This window comes from Oncorhynchus tshawytscha, linkage group LG26 (assembly GCF_018296145.1).
Source record: "Oncorhynchus tshawytscha isolate Ot180627B linkage group LG26, Otsh_v2.0, whole genome shotgun sequence".
Taxonomy (NCBI): domain Eukaryota; kingdom Metazoa; phylum Chordata; class Actinopteri; order Salmoniformes; family Salmonidae; genus Oncorhynchus; species Oncorhynchus tshawytscha.
Genome location: NC_056454.1, coordinates 53,643,620 through 53,661,323, shown reverse-complemented (window position 1 = coordinate 53,661,323; position 17,704 = coordinate 53,643,620). Strand labels below are relative to the sequence as shown.

The 17,704-nt window shown below is 37.9% G+C and overlaps 1 protein-coding gene across 2 annotated transcripts in view; it reads left to right on the top strand.

Annotated features, from left to right (window-relative positions):
- pfkla (phosphofructokinase, liver a) overlaps positions 1-17,311 on the top strand; it is a 66,801-nt gene extending 49,490 nt beyond the window's left edge. For both annotated transcript variants that reach the window (XM_042306843.1, XM_042306844.1), the window contains 9 exons: positions 1,909-1,979; positions 2,118-2,205; positions 2,525-2,677; positions 4,265-4,429; positions 5,121-5,182; positions 16,093-16,204; positions 16,403-16,502; positions 16,795-16,900; positions 17,040-17,311. In XM_042306843.1, the coding sequence (XP_042162777.1) occupies positions 1,909-1,979; positions 2,118-2,205; positions 2,525-2,677; positions 4,265-4,429; positions 5,121-5,182; positions 16,093-16,204; positions 16,403-16,502; positions 16,795-16,900; positions 17,040-17,187 (1,005 nt within the window). In that variant the 3' untranslated portion in view covers positions 17,188-17,311. The remainder of the gene's footprint in view (positions 1-1,908; positions 1,980-2,117; positions 2,206-2,524; positions 2,678-4,264; positions 4,430-5,120; positions 5,183-16,092; positions 16,205-16,402; positions 16,503-16,794; positions 16,901-17,039) is intronic.
- Positions 17,312-17,704: the final 393 nt, after the last annotated feature.

The window sequence follows — 17,704 nt, the reverse complement described above, 5'->3', positions numbered from 1 at the left end:
GTAGAAGTTTGTGAGTGCTTTTGGTGACAAGCCAAATTTCTTCAGCCTCCTGAGGTTGAAGAGGCGCTGCTGTGCCTTCTTCACGATGCTGTCTGTGTGAGTGGACCAATTCAGTTTGTCTGTGATGTGTATGCCGAGGAACTTAAAACTTGCTACCCTCTCCACTACTGTTCCATCGATGTGGATGGGGGGGTGTTCCCTCTGCTGTTTCCTGAAGTCCACAATCATCTCCTTAGTTTTGTTGACGTTGAGTGTGAGGTTATTTTCCTGACACCACACTCCGAGGGCCCTCACCTCCTCCCTGTAGGCCGTCTCGTCGTTGTTGGTAATCAAGCCTACCACTGTTGTGTCGTCCGCAAACTTGATGATTGAGTTGCGCACACACACTGATTCAGCAGTATTATCCAGTATAAAGATGGATGGATGAAGAGAGACAGATTGATTCAGCAGTATTATCTAGTAGTGGGATGGATGGATGAAGAGGGAGACAGCAGTATTATCTAGTGGTAGTATGGATGGATGAAGGAGACAGATTGATTCAGCAGTATTATCCAGTAGTGGGATGGATGGATGAAGAGGGAGACAGTAGATTGATTCAGCAGTATTATCCAGTATTCAGATGCTCTATTGTCTTTCAAGTTGTCCCAGTATGTTCTATAAATCATTTTCTGCCTAAAATGACAAAAAAAACATGCTTTTTCTTTTCTTTAATCATGTTTGAAATGCAAAAGAAAGGCCATACAATCAAAGGAGTTTAGGTGCAATTTAGATTTGACCACCAGATGGCAGCAGTGTGTGTGCAATGTTTCAGACTGATCCAGTGAAGCATTACATTACTACACAATATTTTGTATCAAGTCTGCCAGGAGTTATTTAAGACTGCATGGTGGGTGGAGGAATTGACTGACAAATCTGTGGATATAGCTGCCTATATATACCAGCCTAATGTCATCTGTCAAACAGGTATGACTAACTCTCATTTCTTAAATAGGAAGAAATAGGCTCCATCACAAACTAACTACAGCTCTTTGTTAAGTGTTGCAGTCATTTCACTTGCTGTAGTAGCTGACATGTATAATGTTGAGTCATCTGCATACATAGACACACTGGCTTTACTCAAGTAAAGATTGAAAAAAGTAAGGGGCCTAGACAGCTGCCCTGGGGAATTCCTGATTCTACCTGGATTATGTTGGAGAGGCTTCCATCCCTCTGTGTTCTGTTAGACAGGTAACTCTTTATACGTAATATGGGGTTAGTAAAGTCCTAACACACACGTTTTTCCAGCAGCAGACTATGATCGATAATGTCAAAAGTCGCATTGAAGTCTAACAAAACAGTTGCCACAATCTTTTTATCATCAATTTCTCTCAGCCAATTATCAGATATTTGTGTAAGTGCTGTGCTTGTTTAATGTCCTTCTCTATAAGTGTGCTGAAAGTTTGTTATCAATTTGTTTACTGTAAAACAACATTGTATCTGGTCAAATACAATCTTTTCCAAAAGTTTACTAAGGGTTGGTAACAGGCTGATTGGTCGGCTATTTGAGCCAGTAAAGGGGGCTTTACTATTCATAGGTAGCAGAATTACTTTTGCTTCCCTCCAGGCCTGAGGGCACACACTTTCTCGTAGGCTTAGCTTGGAAGATATGGCAAATAGGATTGGCAGTATCGTCCGCTATTATCCTCCAATTTTCCATGCAAATGTTCAGACCCAGGTGGCTTGTGATTGTTGATAGAAAACAATAATTTTTTTCACTTCTTCCACACTCACTTTACGGAATTCAAAATTGATAATCCATGTGGAGAATATTGTGACGGAGAGAACTGACTGATTATAATCCTGACTGCACATTTTCAAATCGGGACAATAAAGATATTGATTGACTGACGTGTGTTCTTCCTCTACCAGGTGACAGAGATCGAGTGGCACGGTGTGGCTGGATGGACTGGCCAGGGTGGATCTCTTCTGGGGACTAAACGGTCTGTTTTACAATGATGATTAGGAGGGAAAGCAGTTGATAGTTTGTACTCAATGTGGTTATTGGTGTGCCCTTTTTTTAAATTAGAAAGATGTCCTCCTGAATTGTGTTTGCTGTGGGGGTTCTTTGTGCTCTACAGAACCCTTCCTAGTACTTGCATGCAGAAGATCGTGGACACCATCAACAAGCATAATATCCAGGCTCTGCTGATCGTTGGGGGATTTGAGGTACCAGTTACAGACAAAAACAGAACATTATATTGAGATTGGTGTTAGTATTCCCTAATGGCATACATGGCATGCTGCATCAGATAATAGATTTGATATGGCTTCTCTCCTCAAAACGTTGTTTTAGTCACATATGTTCATATGTTATTCGATCTTCCTACGATGTAATGTACTATTTCATTTTAAAGTTCATGTCAGCTGTTAGAAAGACTAAACAATGTGACTGTGTTGACGGGTATTGAATAATTTCTGAAATAATACACGCGCTAGATAGACTGTTAATGGCCTCCATCTGATGGCGTGTGTGTGTTCTCTACAGGCGTACGAGGGCGTGCTGGAGTTATATGATGCTCGCGGTAGCTTTGACGAGTTGTGTATCCCCATGGTGGTGATCCCTGCCACCATCAGTAACAACGTACCCGGGACAGACTTCAGTCTGGGGGCAGACACGGCTGTCAACGCTGCCATGGAGGTCAGTCTGATCTGATGAAAGATAAAACACAATAAAACCCAATGGGTCATTTCCAGTGTGGTCGTCTCTGGCAACAAGATGTCACGTGAATCTAGATTGACACTATAAACTCAATTTAAAAACATGAGGCCAACCAGAAGTCTAGACCAGGCCCCTTCATCTTCAACTCTGTTCCCTTAGCAGGGCCTGTTTTAGCATAGTAACACCACACAGAGGACTCGTAATAGTTCATATGTTAGGAAGTTAAATGTGCAATCCACTGTTGAAACAATAACAAACTGGACCATGTTTATAGTTGTAACCATGTTTATAGTTGTAACCATGTTGTAACCATGTTTATAGTTGTAACCATGTTTATAGTTGTAACCATGTTTATAGTTGTAACCATGTTTATAGTTGTAACCATGTGTATAGTTGTAACCATGTTTATAGTTGTAACCATGTTTATAGTTGTAACCATGTTTATAGTTGTAACCATGTTTATAGTTGTAACCATGTTTATAGTTGTAACCATGTTTATAGATGTAACCATGTTTATAGTTGTAACCATGTTTATAGTTGTAACCATGTTTATAGTTGTAACCATGTTGTAACCATGTGTATAGTTGTAACCATGTGTATAGTTGTAACCATGTGTATAGTTGTAACCATGTTTATAGTTGTAACCATGTGTATAGTTGTAACCATGTGTATAGTTGTAACCATGTTTATAGTTGTAACCATGTTGTAACCATGTTTATAGTTGTCACCATGTTGTAACCATGTTTATAGTTGTAACCATGTTTTAACCATGTTTATAGTTGTAACCATGTTTTCACCATGTTTATAGTTGTAACCATGTTTATAGTTGTAACCATGATGTAACCATGTTTATAGTTGTAACCATGTTTATAGATGTCACCATGTTTATAGATGTCACCATGTTTATAGTTGTAACCATGTTTATAGTTGTAACCATGTTTATAGTTGTCACCATGTTTATAGTTGTAACCATGTTTTAACCATATTTATAGTTGTAATCATGTTTTAACCATGTTTATAGTTGTAACCATGTTTATAGTTGTAACCATGTTTATAGTTGTAACCATGTTTATAGTTGTAACCATGTTTTAACCATATTTATAGTTGTAACCATGTTTATAGTTGTAACCATGTTTATAGTTGTAACCATGTTTATAGTTGTAACCATGTTTATAGTTGTAACCATGTTTATAGTTGTAACCATGTTTATAGTTGTCACCATGTTTATAGTTGTAACCATGTTTATAGTTGTAACCATGTTTATAGTTGTAACCATGTTTATAGTTGTAACCATGTTTATAGTTGTAACCATGTTTTAACCATGTTTATAGTTGTCACCATGTTTATAGGTGTAACCTTGTTTATAGTTGTAACCATGTTTATAGTTGTAACCATGTTTATAGTTGTAACCATGTTTATAGTTGTAACCATGTTTATAGTTGTAACCATGTTTATAGTTGTAACCTTGTTTTAACCATGTATGTAGGAAGTGCAGATTGACCCTTTCAGTTGTGTCTCTAACCTTCCCCTCTCTGTCTGTCATCTGTCCGTCCCCTCCTCTCTTAGAGTTGTGATAAGATCAAGCAGTCGGCTACAGGGACCAAGAGAAGGGTGTTCGTAGTGGAAACTATGGGAGGCTACTGTGGTTACCTGGCAACCTACGCCGGTATCGCTGTGGGAGCAGATGCTGCTTACATCTTCGAGGACCCCTTCAACCTCCAGGACCTAAAGGCGAGAACCAGGATGCTGCTGGCATAGTACCTTATTCCCTACTCTGCTCCAAAGTAGTTCACTAGGGTGCCATCTCAGACTAACAGTCTTCACTAGGGTGCCATCTCAGACTAACAGTCTTCACTAGGGTGCCATCTCAGACTAACAGTCTTCACTAGGGTGCCATCTCAGACTAACAGTCTTCACTAGGGTGCCATCTCAGACTAACAGTCTTCACTAGGGTGCCATCTCAGACTAACAGTCTTCACTAGGGTGCCATCTCAGACTAACAGTCTTCACCAGGGTGCCATCTCAGACTAACAGTCTTCACCTGGGTGCCATCTCAAACTAACAGTCTTCAGTTGGGTGCCATCTCAGACTAACAGTCTTCACTATGGTGCCATCTCAGACTAACAGTCTTCACTAGAGTGCCATCTCGGGTGAAGAGTGAAAGTCTCACAGTCTTCATTTATCCCAGACAGAGCACAAAGTCATTCATATGGATGCACTGTAGGTTAGACTTCCTGAACAGTGATAAATGATCCATGTACTGTAGGTTAGACTTCCTGAACAAAGGGATAAATGATCCATGTACTATAGGTTAGACTTCCTGAACAGAGGGATAAATGATCAATGTACTATAGGTTAGACTTCCTGAACAGAGGGATAAATGATCCATGTAGTCTTAATACATATGACCCTGGCCTTTCAGACTAACGTGGAGCATCTTGCAGAGAAGATGAAGGAAGACATCCAGAGGGGTCTGGTGCTGAGGTAAGAACCCATTATAGAGGTTAACCACAGTGCACCATTATAGAGATTAACAGGTAAGATCCCATTACAGAAGTTAACAGGTAAGACCCCATTATAGAGGTTAACAAGTAAGAACCCATTATAGAGGTTAACAGGTAAGACCCCATTATCGAGGTTAACAACAAGACATCCAGAGGGGTAGTTAATATAGTGAATGATGGGATCTCGATGGTTCTGTCTCTGTAGGACAGTTAATATAGTGAATGATGGGATCTCGATGGTTCTGTCTCTATAGGACAGTTATAGTGAATGATAGGATCTTGATGGTTCTGTTAATATAGTGAATGATGGGATCTCGATGGTTCTGTTAATATAGTGAATGATAGGATCTCGATGATTTTGTTAATATAGTGAATGATGGGATATCGATGGTTCTGTTAATATAGTAAATGATAGGATCTCGATGGTTCTGTCTCTATAGGACAGTTATAGTGAATGATGTGATCTCGATGGTTCTGTCTCTATAGGACCGTTATAGTGAATGATGGGATCTCGATGGTTCTGTCTCTATAGGGCAGTTATAGTGAATGATAGGATCTCGATGGTTCTGTTAATATTGTAAATGATAGGATCTCGATGGTTCTGTGTCTATAGGACAGTTATAGTGAATGATGTGATCTCAATGGTTCTGTCTCTATAGGACAGTTAATATAGTGAATGATAGGATCTCGATGGTTCTGTCTCTATAGGACAGTTATAGTGAATGATGTGATCTCGATGGTTCTGTCTCTATAGGACCGTTATAGTGAATTATGGGATCTCGATGGTCCTGTCTCTATCGGACAGTTAATATAGTGAATGATGGGATCTCGATGGTTCTGTTAATATAGTAAATGATAGGATCTCGATGGTTCTGTTAGTATAGTAAATGATAGGATCTCGATGGTTCTGTCTCTATAGGACAGTTAATATAGTAAATGATAGGATCTCGATGGTTCTGTTAATATCGTAAATGATAGGATCTCGATGGTTCTGTTAATATTGTGAATGATAGGATCTCGATGGTTCTGTTAACATAGTGAATGATAGGATCTCGATGGTTCTGTTTATATAGTGAATGATGTGATCTCGATGGTTTTGTCTCTGTAGGACAGTTAATATAGTAAATGATAGGATCTCGATGGTTCTGTTAATATAGTGAATGATAGGATCTCGATGATATTGTTAATATAGTGAATGATAGGATCTCGATGGTCCTGTCTCTATAGGACAGTTAATATAGTAAATGATAGGATCCCGATGGTTCTGTTAATATAGTAAATGATAGGATCTCGATGGTTCTGTCTCTATAGGACAGTTAATATAGTAAATGATAGGATCTCGATGGTTCTGTTAATATAGTAAATGATAGGATCTCGATGGTTCTGTTAATATTGTGAATGATAGGATCTCGGTGGTTCTGTTTCTGTAGGACAGTTATAGTGAATGATGTGATCTCGATGGTTTTGTCTCTGTAGGACAGTTAATATAGTAAATGATGGGATCTCAATGGTTCTGTTAATATAGTGAATGATAGGATCTCGATGATTCTTTTTAATATAGTTAATGATGGGATATCGATGGTTCTGTTAATATAGTAAATGATAGGATCTCGATGGTTCTGTTAACATAGTGAATGATAGGATCTCGATGGTTCTGTGTCTATAGGACAGTTAAAAAAGTAAATGATAGGATCTCGATGGTTCTATTAATATAGTAAATGATAGGATCTCGATGGTTCTGTGTCTATAGGACAGTTATAGTGAATGATGTGATCTCAATGGTTCTGTCTCTATAGGACAGTTAATATAGTGAATGATAGGATCTCGATGGTTCTGTGTCTATAGGACAGTTATAGTGAATGATGTGATCTCGATGGTTCTGTCTCTATATTGTACCGTTATAGTGAATGATGGGATCTCGATGGTTCTGTCTCTATAGGACAGTTAAAAAAGTAAATGATAGGATCTCGATGGTTCTATTAATATAGTAAATGATAGGATCTCGATGGTTCTGTGTCTATAGGACAGTTATAGTGAATGATGTGATCTCAATGGTTCTGTCTCTATAGGACAGTTAATATAGTGAATGATAGTATCTCGATGGTTCTGTGTCTATAGGACAGTTATAGTGAATGATGTGATCTCGATGGTTCTGTCTCTATATTGTACCGTTATAGTGAATAATGGGATCTCGATGGTTCTGTCTCTATAGGACAGTTAATATAGTGAATGATGGGATCTCGATGGTTCTGTTAATATAGTAAATGATAGGATCTTGATGGTTCTGTTAGTATAGTAAATGATAGGATCCCGATGGTTCTGTTAACATAGTGAATGATAGGATCTCGATGGTTCTGTTAATATAGTGAATGATGTGATCTCGATGGTTTTGTCTCTGTAGGATAGTTAATATAGTAAATGATGGGATCTCAATGGTTCTGTTAATATAGTGAATGATAGGATCTCGATGATTTTGTTAGTATAGTAAATGATAGGATCTAGATGGTTCTGTCTCTATAGGACAGTTAATATAGTGAATGATAGGATCTCGATGGTTCTGTCTCTATAGGACCGTTATAGTGAATGATGGGATCTCGATGGTTCTGTCTCTATAGGACAGTTGATATAGTGAATGATGGGATCTCGATGGTTCTGTTAGTATAGTAAATGATAGGATCTCGATGGTTCTGTTAATATTGTGAATGATAGGATCTCGATGGTTCTGTTAACATAGTGAATGATAGGATCTCGATGGTTCTGTTAATATAGTGAATGATAGGATCTCGATGGTTCTGTCTCTGTAGGACAGTTATAGTGAATGATAGGATCTCAATGGTTCTGTCTCTGTAGGACAGTTAATATAGTAAATGATAGGATCTCGATGGTTCTGTTTCTGTAGGACAGTTATAGTGAATGATGTGATCTCGATGGTTTTGTCTCTATAGGACCGTTATAGTGAATGATGTGATCTCGATGGTTTTGTCTCTGTAGGACAGTTAATATAGTAAATGATGGGATCTCAATGGTTCTGTTAATATAGTGAATGATAGGATCTCTATGATTTTGTTAGTATAGTAAATGATAGGATCTCAATGGTTCTTTCTCTATAGGACAGTTAATATAGTGAATGATAGGATCTCGATGGTTCTGTCTCTATAGGACAGTTAATATAGTGAATGATAGGATCTCGATGATTTTGTTAATATAGTGAATGATGGGATATCGATGGTTCTGTTAATATAGTAAATGATAGGATCTCGATGGTTCTGTCTCTATAGGACAGTGATAGTGAATGATGTGAACTCGATGGTTCTGTCTCTATAGGACAGTTAATATAGTGAATGATAGGATCTCGATGGTTCTGTTAATATAGTAAATGATAGGATCTCGATGGTTGTGTCTATAGGACCGTTATAGTGAATGATGGGATCTCGATGGTTCTGTCTCTATAGGACAGTTAATATAGTGAATGATGGGATCTCGATGGTTCTGTTAACATAGTAAATGATAGGATCTCGATGGTTCTGTTAGTATAGTAAATGATAGGATCTCGATGGTTCTGTCTCTATAGGACAGTTAATATAGTAAATGATAGGATCTCGATGGTTCTGTTAATATAGTAAATGATAGGATCTCGATGGTTCTGTTAATATTGTGAATGATAGGATCTCGATGGTTCTGTTAACATAGTGAATGATAGGATCTCGATGGTTCTGTTAATATAGTGAATGATAGGATCTCGATGGTTCTGTGTCTATAGGACAGTTATAGTGAATGATGTGATCTCAATGGTTCTGTCTCTATAGGACAGTTAATATAGTGAATGATAGGATCTCGATGGTTCTGTCTCTATAGGACAGTTATAGTGAATGATGTGATCTCGATGGTTTTGTCTCTGTAGGACAGTTAATATAGTAAATGATAGGATCTCGATGGTTCTGTTAATATATTAAATGATAGGATCTCGATGGTTCTGTTAGTATAGTAAATGATAGGATCTCGATGGTTCTGTCTCTATAGGACAGTTAATATAGTAAATGATAGGATCTTGATGGTTCTGTTAATATAGTAAATTATAGGATCTCGATGGTTCTGTTAGTATAGTAAATGATAGGATCTCGATGGTTCTGTCTCTATAGGACAGTTAATATAGTAAATGATAGGATCTCGATGGTTCTGTTAATATAGTAAATGATTGGATCTCGATGGTTCTGTTAATATTGTGAATGATAGGATCTCGATGGTTCTGTTTCTGTAGGACAGTTATAGTGAATGATGTGATCTCGATGGTTTTGTCTCTGTAGGACAGTTAATATAGTAAATGATAGGATCTCGATGGTTCTGTTAATATAGTAAATGATAGGATCTCGATGATTTTGTTAATATAGTGAATGATGGGATATCGATGGTTCTGTTAATATAGTAAATGATAGGATCTCGATGGTTCTGTTAGTATAGTAAATGATAGGATCTCGATGGTTCTGTCTCTATAGGACAGTTAATATAGTAAATGATAGGATCTCGATGGTTCTGTTAATATCGTAAATGATAGGATCTCGATGGTTCTGTTAATATTGTGAATGATAGGATCTCGATGGTTCTGTTAACATAGTGAATGATAGGATCTCGATGGTTCTGTTTATATAGTGAATGATGTGATCTCGATGGTTTTGTCTCTGTAGGACAGTTAATATAGTAAATGATAGGATCTCGATGGTTCTGTTAATATAGTGAATGATAGGATCTCGATGATATTGTTAATATAGTGAATGATAGGATCTCGATGGTCCTGTCTCTATAGGACAGTTAATATAGTAAATGATAGGATCTCGATGGTTCTGTTAGTATAGTAAATGATAGGATCTCGATGGTTCTGTCTCTATAGGACAGTTAATATAGTAAATGATAGGATCCCGATGGTTCTGTTAATATAGTAAATGATAGGATCTCGATGGTTCTGTCTCTATAGGACAGTTAATATAGTAAATGATAGGATCTCGATGGTTCTGTTAATATAGTAAATGATAGGATCTCGATGGTTCTGTTAATATTGTGAATGATAGGATCTCGATGGTTCTGTTTCTGTAGGACAGTTATAGTGAATGATGTGATCTCGATGGTTTTGTCTCTGTAGGACAGTTAATATAGTAAATGATGGGATCTCAATGGTTCTGTTAATATAGTGAATGATAGGATCTCGATGATTTTGTTAATATAGTGAATGATGGGATATCGATGGTTCTGTTAATATAGTAAATGATAGGATCTCGATGGTTCTGTCTCTATAGGACCGTTATAGTGAATGATGGGATCTCGATGGTTCTGTCTCTATAGGACAGTTAAAAAAGTAAATGATAGGATCTCGATGGTTCTATTAATATAGTAAATGATAGGATCTCGATGGTTCTGTGTCTATAGGACAGTTATAGTGAATGATGTGATCTCAATGATTCTGTTCTCCATAGGACAGTTAATATAGTGAATGATAGGATCTCGATGGTTCTGTCTCTATAGGACCGTTATAGTGAATGATGGGATCTCGATGGTTCTGTCTCTATAGGACCGTTATTGTGAATGATGGGATCTCGATTGTTCTGTCTCTATAGGACAGTTAATATAGTGAATGATAGGATCTCGATGGTTCTGTTAGTATAGTAAATGATAGGATCTCGAAGGTTCTGTCTCTATAGGACAGTTAATATAGTAAATGATAGGATCTCGATGGTTCTGTTAATATAGTAAATGATAGGATCTCGATGGTTCTGTTAATATTGTGAATGATAGGATCTCGATGGTTCTGTTAACATAGTGAATGATAGGATCTCGATGGTTCTGTTTATATAGTAAATGATAGGATCTCGATGGTTCTGTCTCTATAGGACAGTTAATATAGTAAATGATAGGATCTCGATGGTTCTGTTAATATAGTAAATGATAGGATCTCGATGGTTCTGTTAATATAGTGAATGATAGGATCTCGATGGTTCTGTTAATATTGTGAATGATAGGATCTCGATGGTTCTGTTTCTGTAGGACAGTTATAGTGAATGATGTGATCTCGATGGTTTTGTCTCTGTAGGACAGTTAATATAGTAAATGATGGGATCTCAATGGTTCTGTTAATATAGTGAATGATGGGATATCGATGGTTCTGTTAATATAGTAAATGATAGGATCTCGATGGTTCTGTCTCTATAGGACAGTTATAGTGAATGATGTGAATTCGATGGTTCTGTCTCTATAGGACCGTTATAGTGAATGATGGGATCTCGATGGTTCTGTCTCTATAGGACAGTTAATATAGTAAATGATAGGATCTTGATGGTTCTGTTAATATAGTAAATTATAGGATCTCGATGGTTCTGTGTCTATAGGACAGTTATAGTGAATGATGTGATCTCGATGGTTCTGTTCTCCATAGGACAGTTAATATAGTGAATGATAGGATCTCGATGGTTCTGTCTCTATAGGACAGTTAATATAGTAAATGATAGGATCTCGATGGTTCTGTTAATATAGTAAATGATAGGATCTCGATGGTTCTGTTAATATTGTGAATGATAGGATCTCGATGGTTCTGTTAACATAGTGAATGATAGGATCTCGATGGTTCTGTTTATATAGTAAATGATAGGATCTCGATGGTTCTGTCTCTATAGGACAGTTAATATAGTAAATGATAGGATCTCGATGGTTCTGTTAATATAGTAAATGATAGGATCTCGATGGTTCTGTTAATATAGTGAATGATAGGATCTTGATGGTTCTGTTAATATTGTGAATGATAGGATCTCGATGGTTCTGTTTCTGTAGGACAGTTATAGTGAATGATGTGATCTCGATGGTTCTGTCTCTATAGGACAGTTAATATAGTAAATGATAGGATCTCGATGGTTCTGTTAATATAGTAAATGATAGGATCTCGATGGTTCTGTTAATATTGTGAATGATAGGATCTCGATGGTTCTGTTAACATAGTGAATGATAGGATCTCGATGGTTCTGTTTATATAGTAAATGATAGGATCTCGATGGTTCTGTCTCTATAGGACAGTTAATATAGTAAATGATAGGATCTCGATGGTTCTGTTAATATAGTAAATGATAGGATCTCGATGGTTCTGTTAATATAGTGAATGATAGGATCTCGATGGTTCTGTTAATATTGTGAATGATAGGATCTCGATGGTTCTGTTTCTGTAGGACAGTTATAGTGAATGATGTGATCTCGATGGTTTTGTCTCTGTAGGACAGTTAATATAGTAAATGATGGGATCTCAATGGTTCTGTTAATATAGTGAATGATGGGATATCGATGGTTCTGTTAATATAGTAAATGATAGGATCTCGATGGTTCTGTCTCTATAGGACAGTTATAGTGAATGATGTGAATTCGATGGTTCTGTCTCTATAGGACCGTTATAGTGAATGATGGGATCTCGATGGTTCTGTCTCTATAGCACAGTTAATATAGTAAATGATAGGATCTCGATGGTTCTGTTAATATAGTAAATGATAGGATCTCGATGGTTCTGTGTCTATAGGACAGTTATAGTGAATGATGTGATCTCGATGGTTCTGTTCTCCATAGGACAGTTAATATAGTGAATGATAGGATCTCGATGGTTCTGTCTCTATAGGACAGTTAATATAGTAAATGATAGGATCTCGATGGTTCTGTTAATATAGTAAATGATAGGATCTCGATGGTTCTGTTAATATTGTGAATGATAGGATCTCGATGGTTCTGTTAACATAGTGAATGATAGGATCTCGATGGTTCTGTTTATATAGTAAATGATAGGATCTCGATGGTTCTGTCTCTATAGGACAGTTAATATAGTAAATGATAGGATCTCGATGGTTCTGTTAATATAGTAAATGATAGGATCTCGATGGTTCTGTTAATATAGTGAATGATAGGATCTCGATGGTTCTGTTAATATTGTGAATGATAGGATCTCGATGGTTCTGTTTCTGTAGGACAGTTATAGTGAATGATGTGATCTCGATGGTTTTGTCTCTGTAGGACAGTTAATATAGTAAATGATGGGATCTCAATGGTTCTGTTAATATAGTGAATGATGGGATATCGATGGTTCTGTTAATATAGTAAATGATAGGATCTCGATGGTTCTGTTATTATAGTGAATGATGTGAATTCGATGGTTCTGTTTCTGTAGGACAGTTATAGTGAATGATGTGATCTCGATGGTTTTGTCTCTGTAGGACAGTTAATATAGTAAATGATAGGATCTCGATGGTTCTGTTAATATAGTAAATGATAGGATCTCGATGGTTCTGTGTCTATAGGACAGTTATAGTGAATGATGTGATCTCGATGGTTCTGTTCTCCATAGGACAGTTAATATAGTGAATGATAGGATCTCGATGGTTCTGTCTCTATAGGACAGTTATAGTGAATGATGTGATCTCGATGGTTCTGTCTCTATAGGACCGTTATAGTGAATGATGGGATCTCGATGGTTCTGTCTCTATAGGACCGTTAATATAGTGAATGATAGGATCTCGATGGTTCTGTCTCTATAGGACAGTTATAGTGAATGATGTGATCTCGATGGTTCTGTCTCTATAGGACAGTTAATATAGTGAATAATGGAATCTCGTTGGTTCTGTTAATATAGTAAATGATAGGATCTCGATGGTTCTGTTAGTATAGTAAATGATAGGATCTCGATGGTTCTGTTAGTATAGTAAATGATAGGATCTCGATGGTTCTGTTAATATTGTGAATGATAGGATCTCGATGGTTCTGTTAACATAGTGAATGATAGGATCTCGATGGTTCTGTTTATATAGTAAATGATAGGATCTCGATGGTTCTGTCTCTATAGGACAGTTAATATAGTAAATGATAGGATCTCGATGGTTCTGTTAATATAGTAAATGATAGGATCTCGATGGTTCTGTTAATATAGTGAATGATAGGATCTCGATGGTTCTGTTAATATTGTGAATGATAGGATCTCGATGGTTCTGTTTCTGTAGGACAGTTATAGTGAATGATGTGATCTCGATGGTTTTGTCTCTGTAGGACAGTTAATATAGTAAATGATGGGATCTCAATGGTTCTGTTAATATAGTGAATGATGGGATATCGATGGTTCTGTTAATATAGTAAATGATAGGATCTCGATGGTTCTGTCTCTATAGGACAGTTATAGTGAATGATGTGAATTCGATGGTTCTGTCTCTATAGGACCGTTATAGTGAATGATGGGATCTCGATGGTTCTGTCTCTATAGGACAGTTAATATAGTAAATGATAGGATCTCTATGGTTCTGTTAATATAGTAAATGATAGGATCTCGATGGTTCTGTGTCTATAGGACAGTTATAGTGAATGATGTGATCTCGATGGTTCTGTTCTCCATAGGACAGTTAATATAGTGAATGATAGTGAATGATGTGATCTCGATGGTTCTGTCTCTATAGGACCGTTATAGTGAATGATGGGATCTCGATGGTTCTGTCTCTATAGGACCGTTAATATAGTGAATGATAGGATCTCGATGGTTCTGTCTCTATAGGACAGTTATAGTGAATGATGTGATCTCGATGGTTCTGTCTCTATAGGACAGTTAATATAGTGAATGATGGAATCTCGTTGGTTCTGTTAATATAGTAAATGATAGGATCTCGATGGTTCTGTTAGTATAGTAAATGATAGGATCTCGATGGTTCTGTTAGTATAGTAAATGATAGGATCTCGATGGTTCTGTCTCCTATAGGACAGTTAATATAGTAAATGATGGGATCTCGATGGTTCTGTCTCTGTAGGACAGTTAATATAGTAAATGATAGGATCTCGATGGTTATGTTAATATAGTAAATGATAGGATCTCAATGGTTCTGTCTCTATAAGACAGTTAATATAGTGAATGATGGAATCTCAATGGTTTTGTTAACATAGTAAATGATAGGATCTCGATGGTTCTGTTAGTATAGTAGATGATAGGATCTCGATGGTTCTGTTTCTGTAGGCCAGTTATAGTGAATGATGCGATCTCGATGGTTTTGTCTCTGTAGGACAGTTAATATAGTGAATGATGTGATCTCGATGGTTTTGTCTCTGTAGGACAATTAATTTAGTGAATGATAGGATCTCTATGGTTCTGTCTCTATAGGACAGTTATAGTGAATGATGTGATCTCGATGGTTCTGTCTCTATAGGACAGTTTTAGTGAATGATGTGATCTCGATGGTTCTGTCTCTATAGGACAGTTAATATAGTAAATGATAGGATCTCGATGGTTCTGTTAATATTGTGAATGATAGGATCTCGATGGTTCTGTCTCTGTAGGACAGTTATAGTGAATGATAGGATCTCAATGGTTCTGTCTCTATAGGACAGTTAATATAGTAAATGATAGGATCTCGATGGTTCTGTTTCTGTAGGACAGTTAATATAGTGAATGATAGGATCTCGATGGTTCTGTCTCTATAGGACAGTTATAGTGAATGATGTGATCTCGATGGTTCTGTCTCTATAGGACCGTTATAGTGAATGATGTGATCTCGATGGTTTTGTCTCTGTAGGACAATTAATTTAGTGAATGATAGGATCTCGATGGTTCTGTCTCTGTAGGATAGTTAATATAGTGAATGATGTGATCTCGATGGTTCTGTCTCTATAGGACAGTTAATATAGTGAATGATGTGATCTCGATGATTCTGTCTCTATAGGACAGTTTTAGTGAATGATGTGATCTCGATGGTTCTGTCTCTATAGGACAGTTTTAGTGAATGATGTGATCTCGATGGTTCTGTCTCTATAGGACAGTTTTAGTGAATGATGTGATCTCGATGGTTCTGTCTCTATAGGACAGTTTTAGTGAATGATGTGATCTCGATGGTTCTGTCTCTGTAGGAATGAGAAGTGTCACCTTCACTACACCACTGATTTCATCCACAAGCTGTATTCTGCCGAGGGGAAGGGCATCTTCGACTGTAGGGTCAACGTGCTGGGGCACCTCCAGCAGGTACGGAACGAACACAACCACACTGCTAATGCTTACATGTTAAAATGCAACCTTATATTAAAAAGATGATGAGCTTGTTGATCAGGAAATGAGGGGATAGATGTAGAATGTGAAGTGTATGAATGATCAAATATGATTCCTAGAAATTTTTCTTTCTGCTCTGAGATTAACAGATTTTTCTCTCACCTGTCGTTCTAGGGAGGTGCACCAACACCCTTCGACAGAAACTGTGGCACCAAGCTGGGTGTGAAGGCTGTGCAGTGGCTCACAGAGAAGATGATCAACAACTTCAGACAAGGTACTGGATGTGTCTCGAATGGCACCCTATTCCCTACATAGTGCACTACTTTTGACTAGGGCCCATAGGACTCTGGTTAAAAGTAGTGAACTATGAAGGGAATAGGGTGCCAAGGATCTGGTTAAAGTTGTGAACTATGAAGGGAATAGGGTGCCAAGGCTCTGGTTAAAGTAGTGAACTATGAAGACACTATAAGAGGAGGTGCTTTATCTCTGATTCAACAACATGTAGCCGTGGAAACAGGGTGGTAGATATATAATGGTTATCTCCTCGTCAACTTCTACCATTCCAGGTCGTGTGTTCGTCAACGCCCCAGACACAGCGTCTGTCATCGGCTTCAGTAAGAAGGTCCTGTCCTTCATCCCTGTGACTGAACTTAAGGCACAGACTGACTTTGAGTGAGTAGAGTACCACAGCTGTTGTCCATCTATCCAAACCTGTTGTCATGAAGTGCTTTACGATGTGGTTTTTAGAGTGTGTGTCATTTTAGTCTCTAAGCAGGCAGTAAAATTTCTCTTCCACCCCCTCCCCCTGTAGGCACCGGATGCCCAAGGTCCAGTGGTGGCAGAACCTGCATCAGATTCTGAAGATGTTGGCCAAGCACCAGACCAGCTTCAGCGAGTATGTCCCTGGAGAGATAGAACATGTGACCCGACGCTCTCTCAGCATCGACACTGGCTTCTAGAACACATATTAACCCTGGACTGTAGACACCGGCTTCTAGAACACATACTAACCCTGGACTGTAGACACCGGCTTCTAGAACACATACTAACCCTGGACTGTAGACACCGGCTTCTAGAACACACTAACCCTGGACTGTAGACACCGGCTTCTAGAACACATACTAACCCTGGGCTGTAGACACCGGCTTCTAGAACACATACTAACCCTGGACTGTAGACACCGGCTTCTAGAACACACACTAACCCTGGGCTGTAGACACCGGCTTCTAGAACACATACTAACCCTGGACTGTCTGTCTTGTCTGTCTTCCCTGTTTATCTAAAGAGGGATCCTTATATCTGTAATGTGTCTGAGACTACCTAGATGTCAGGTCCTTATATCTGTACTGTGTCTGAGACTACCTAGACATCAGGGCCTTATGTCTGTAATGTGTCTGAGACTACCTAGACATCAGGGCCTTATGTCTGTAATGTGTCTGAGACTACCTAGACATCAGGTCCTTATATCTGTACTGT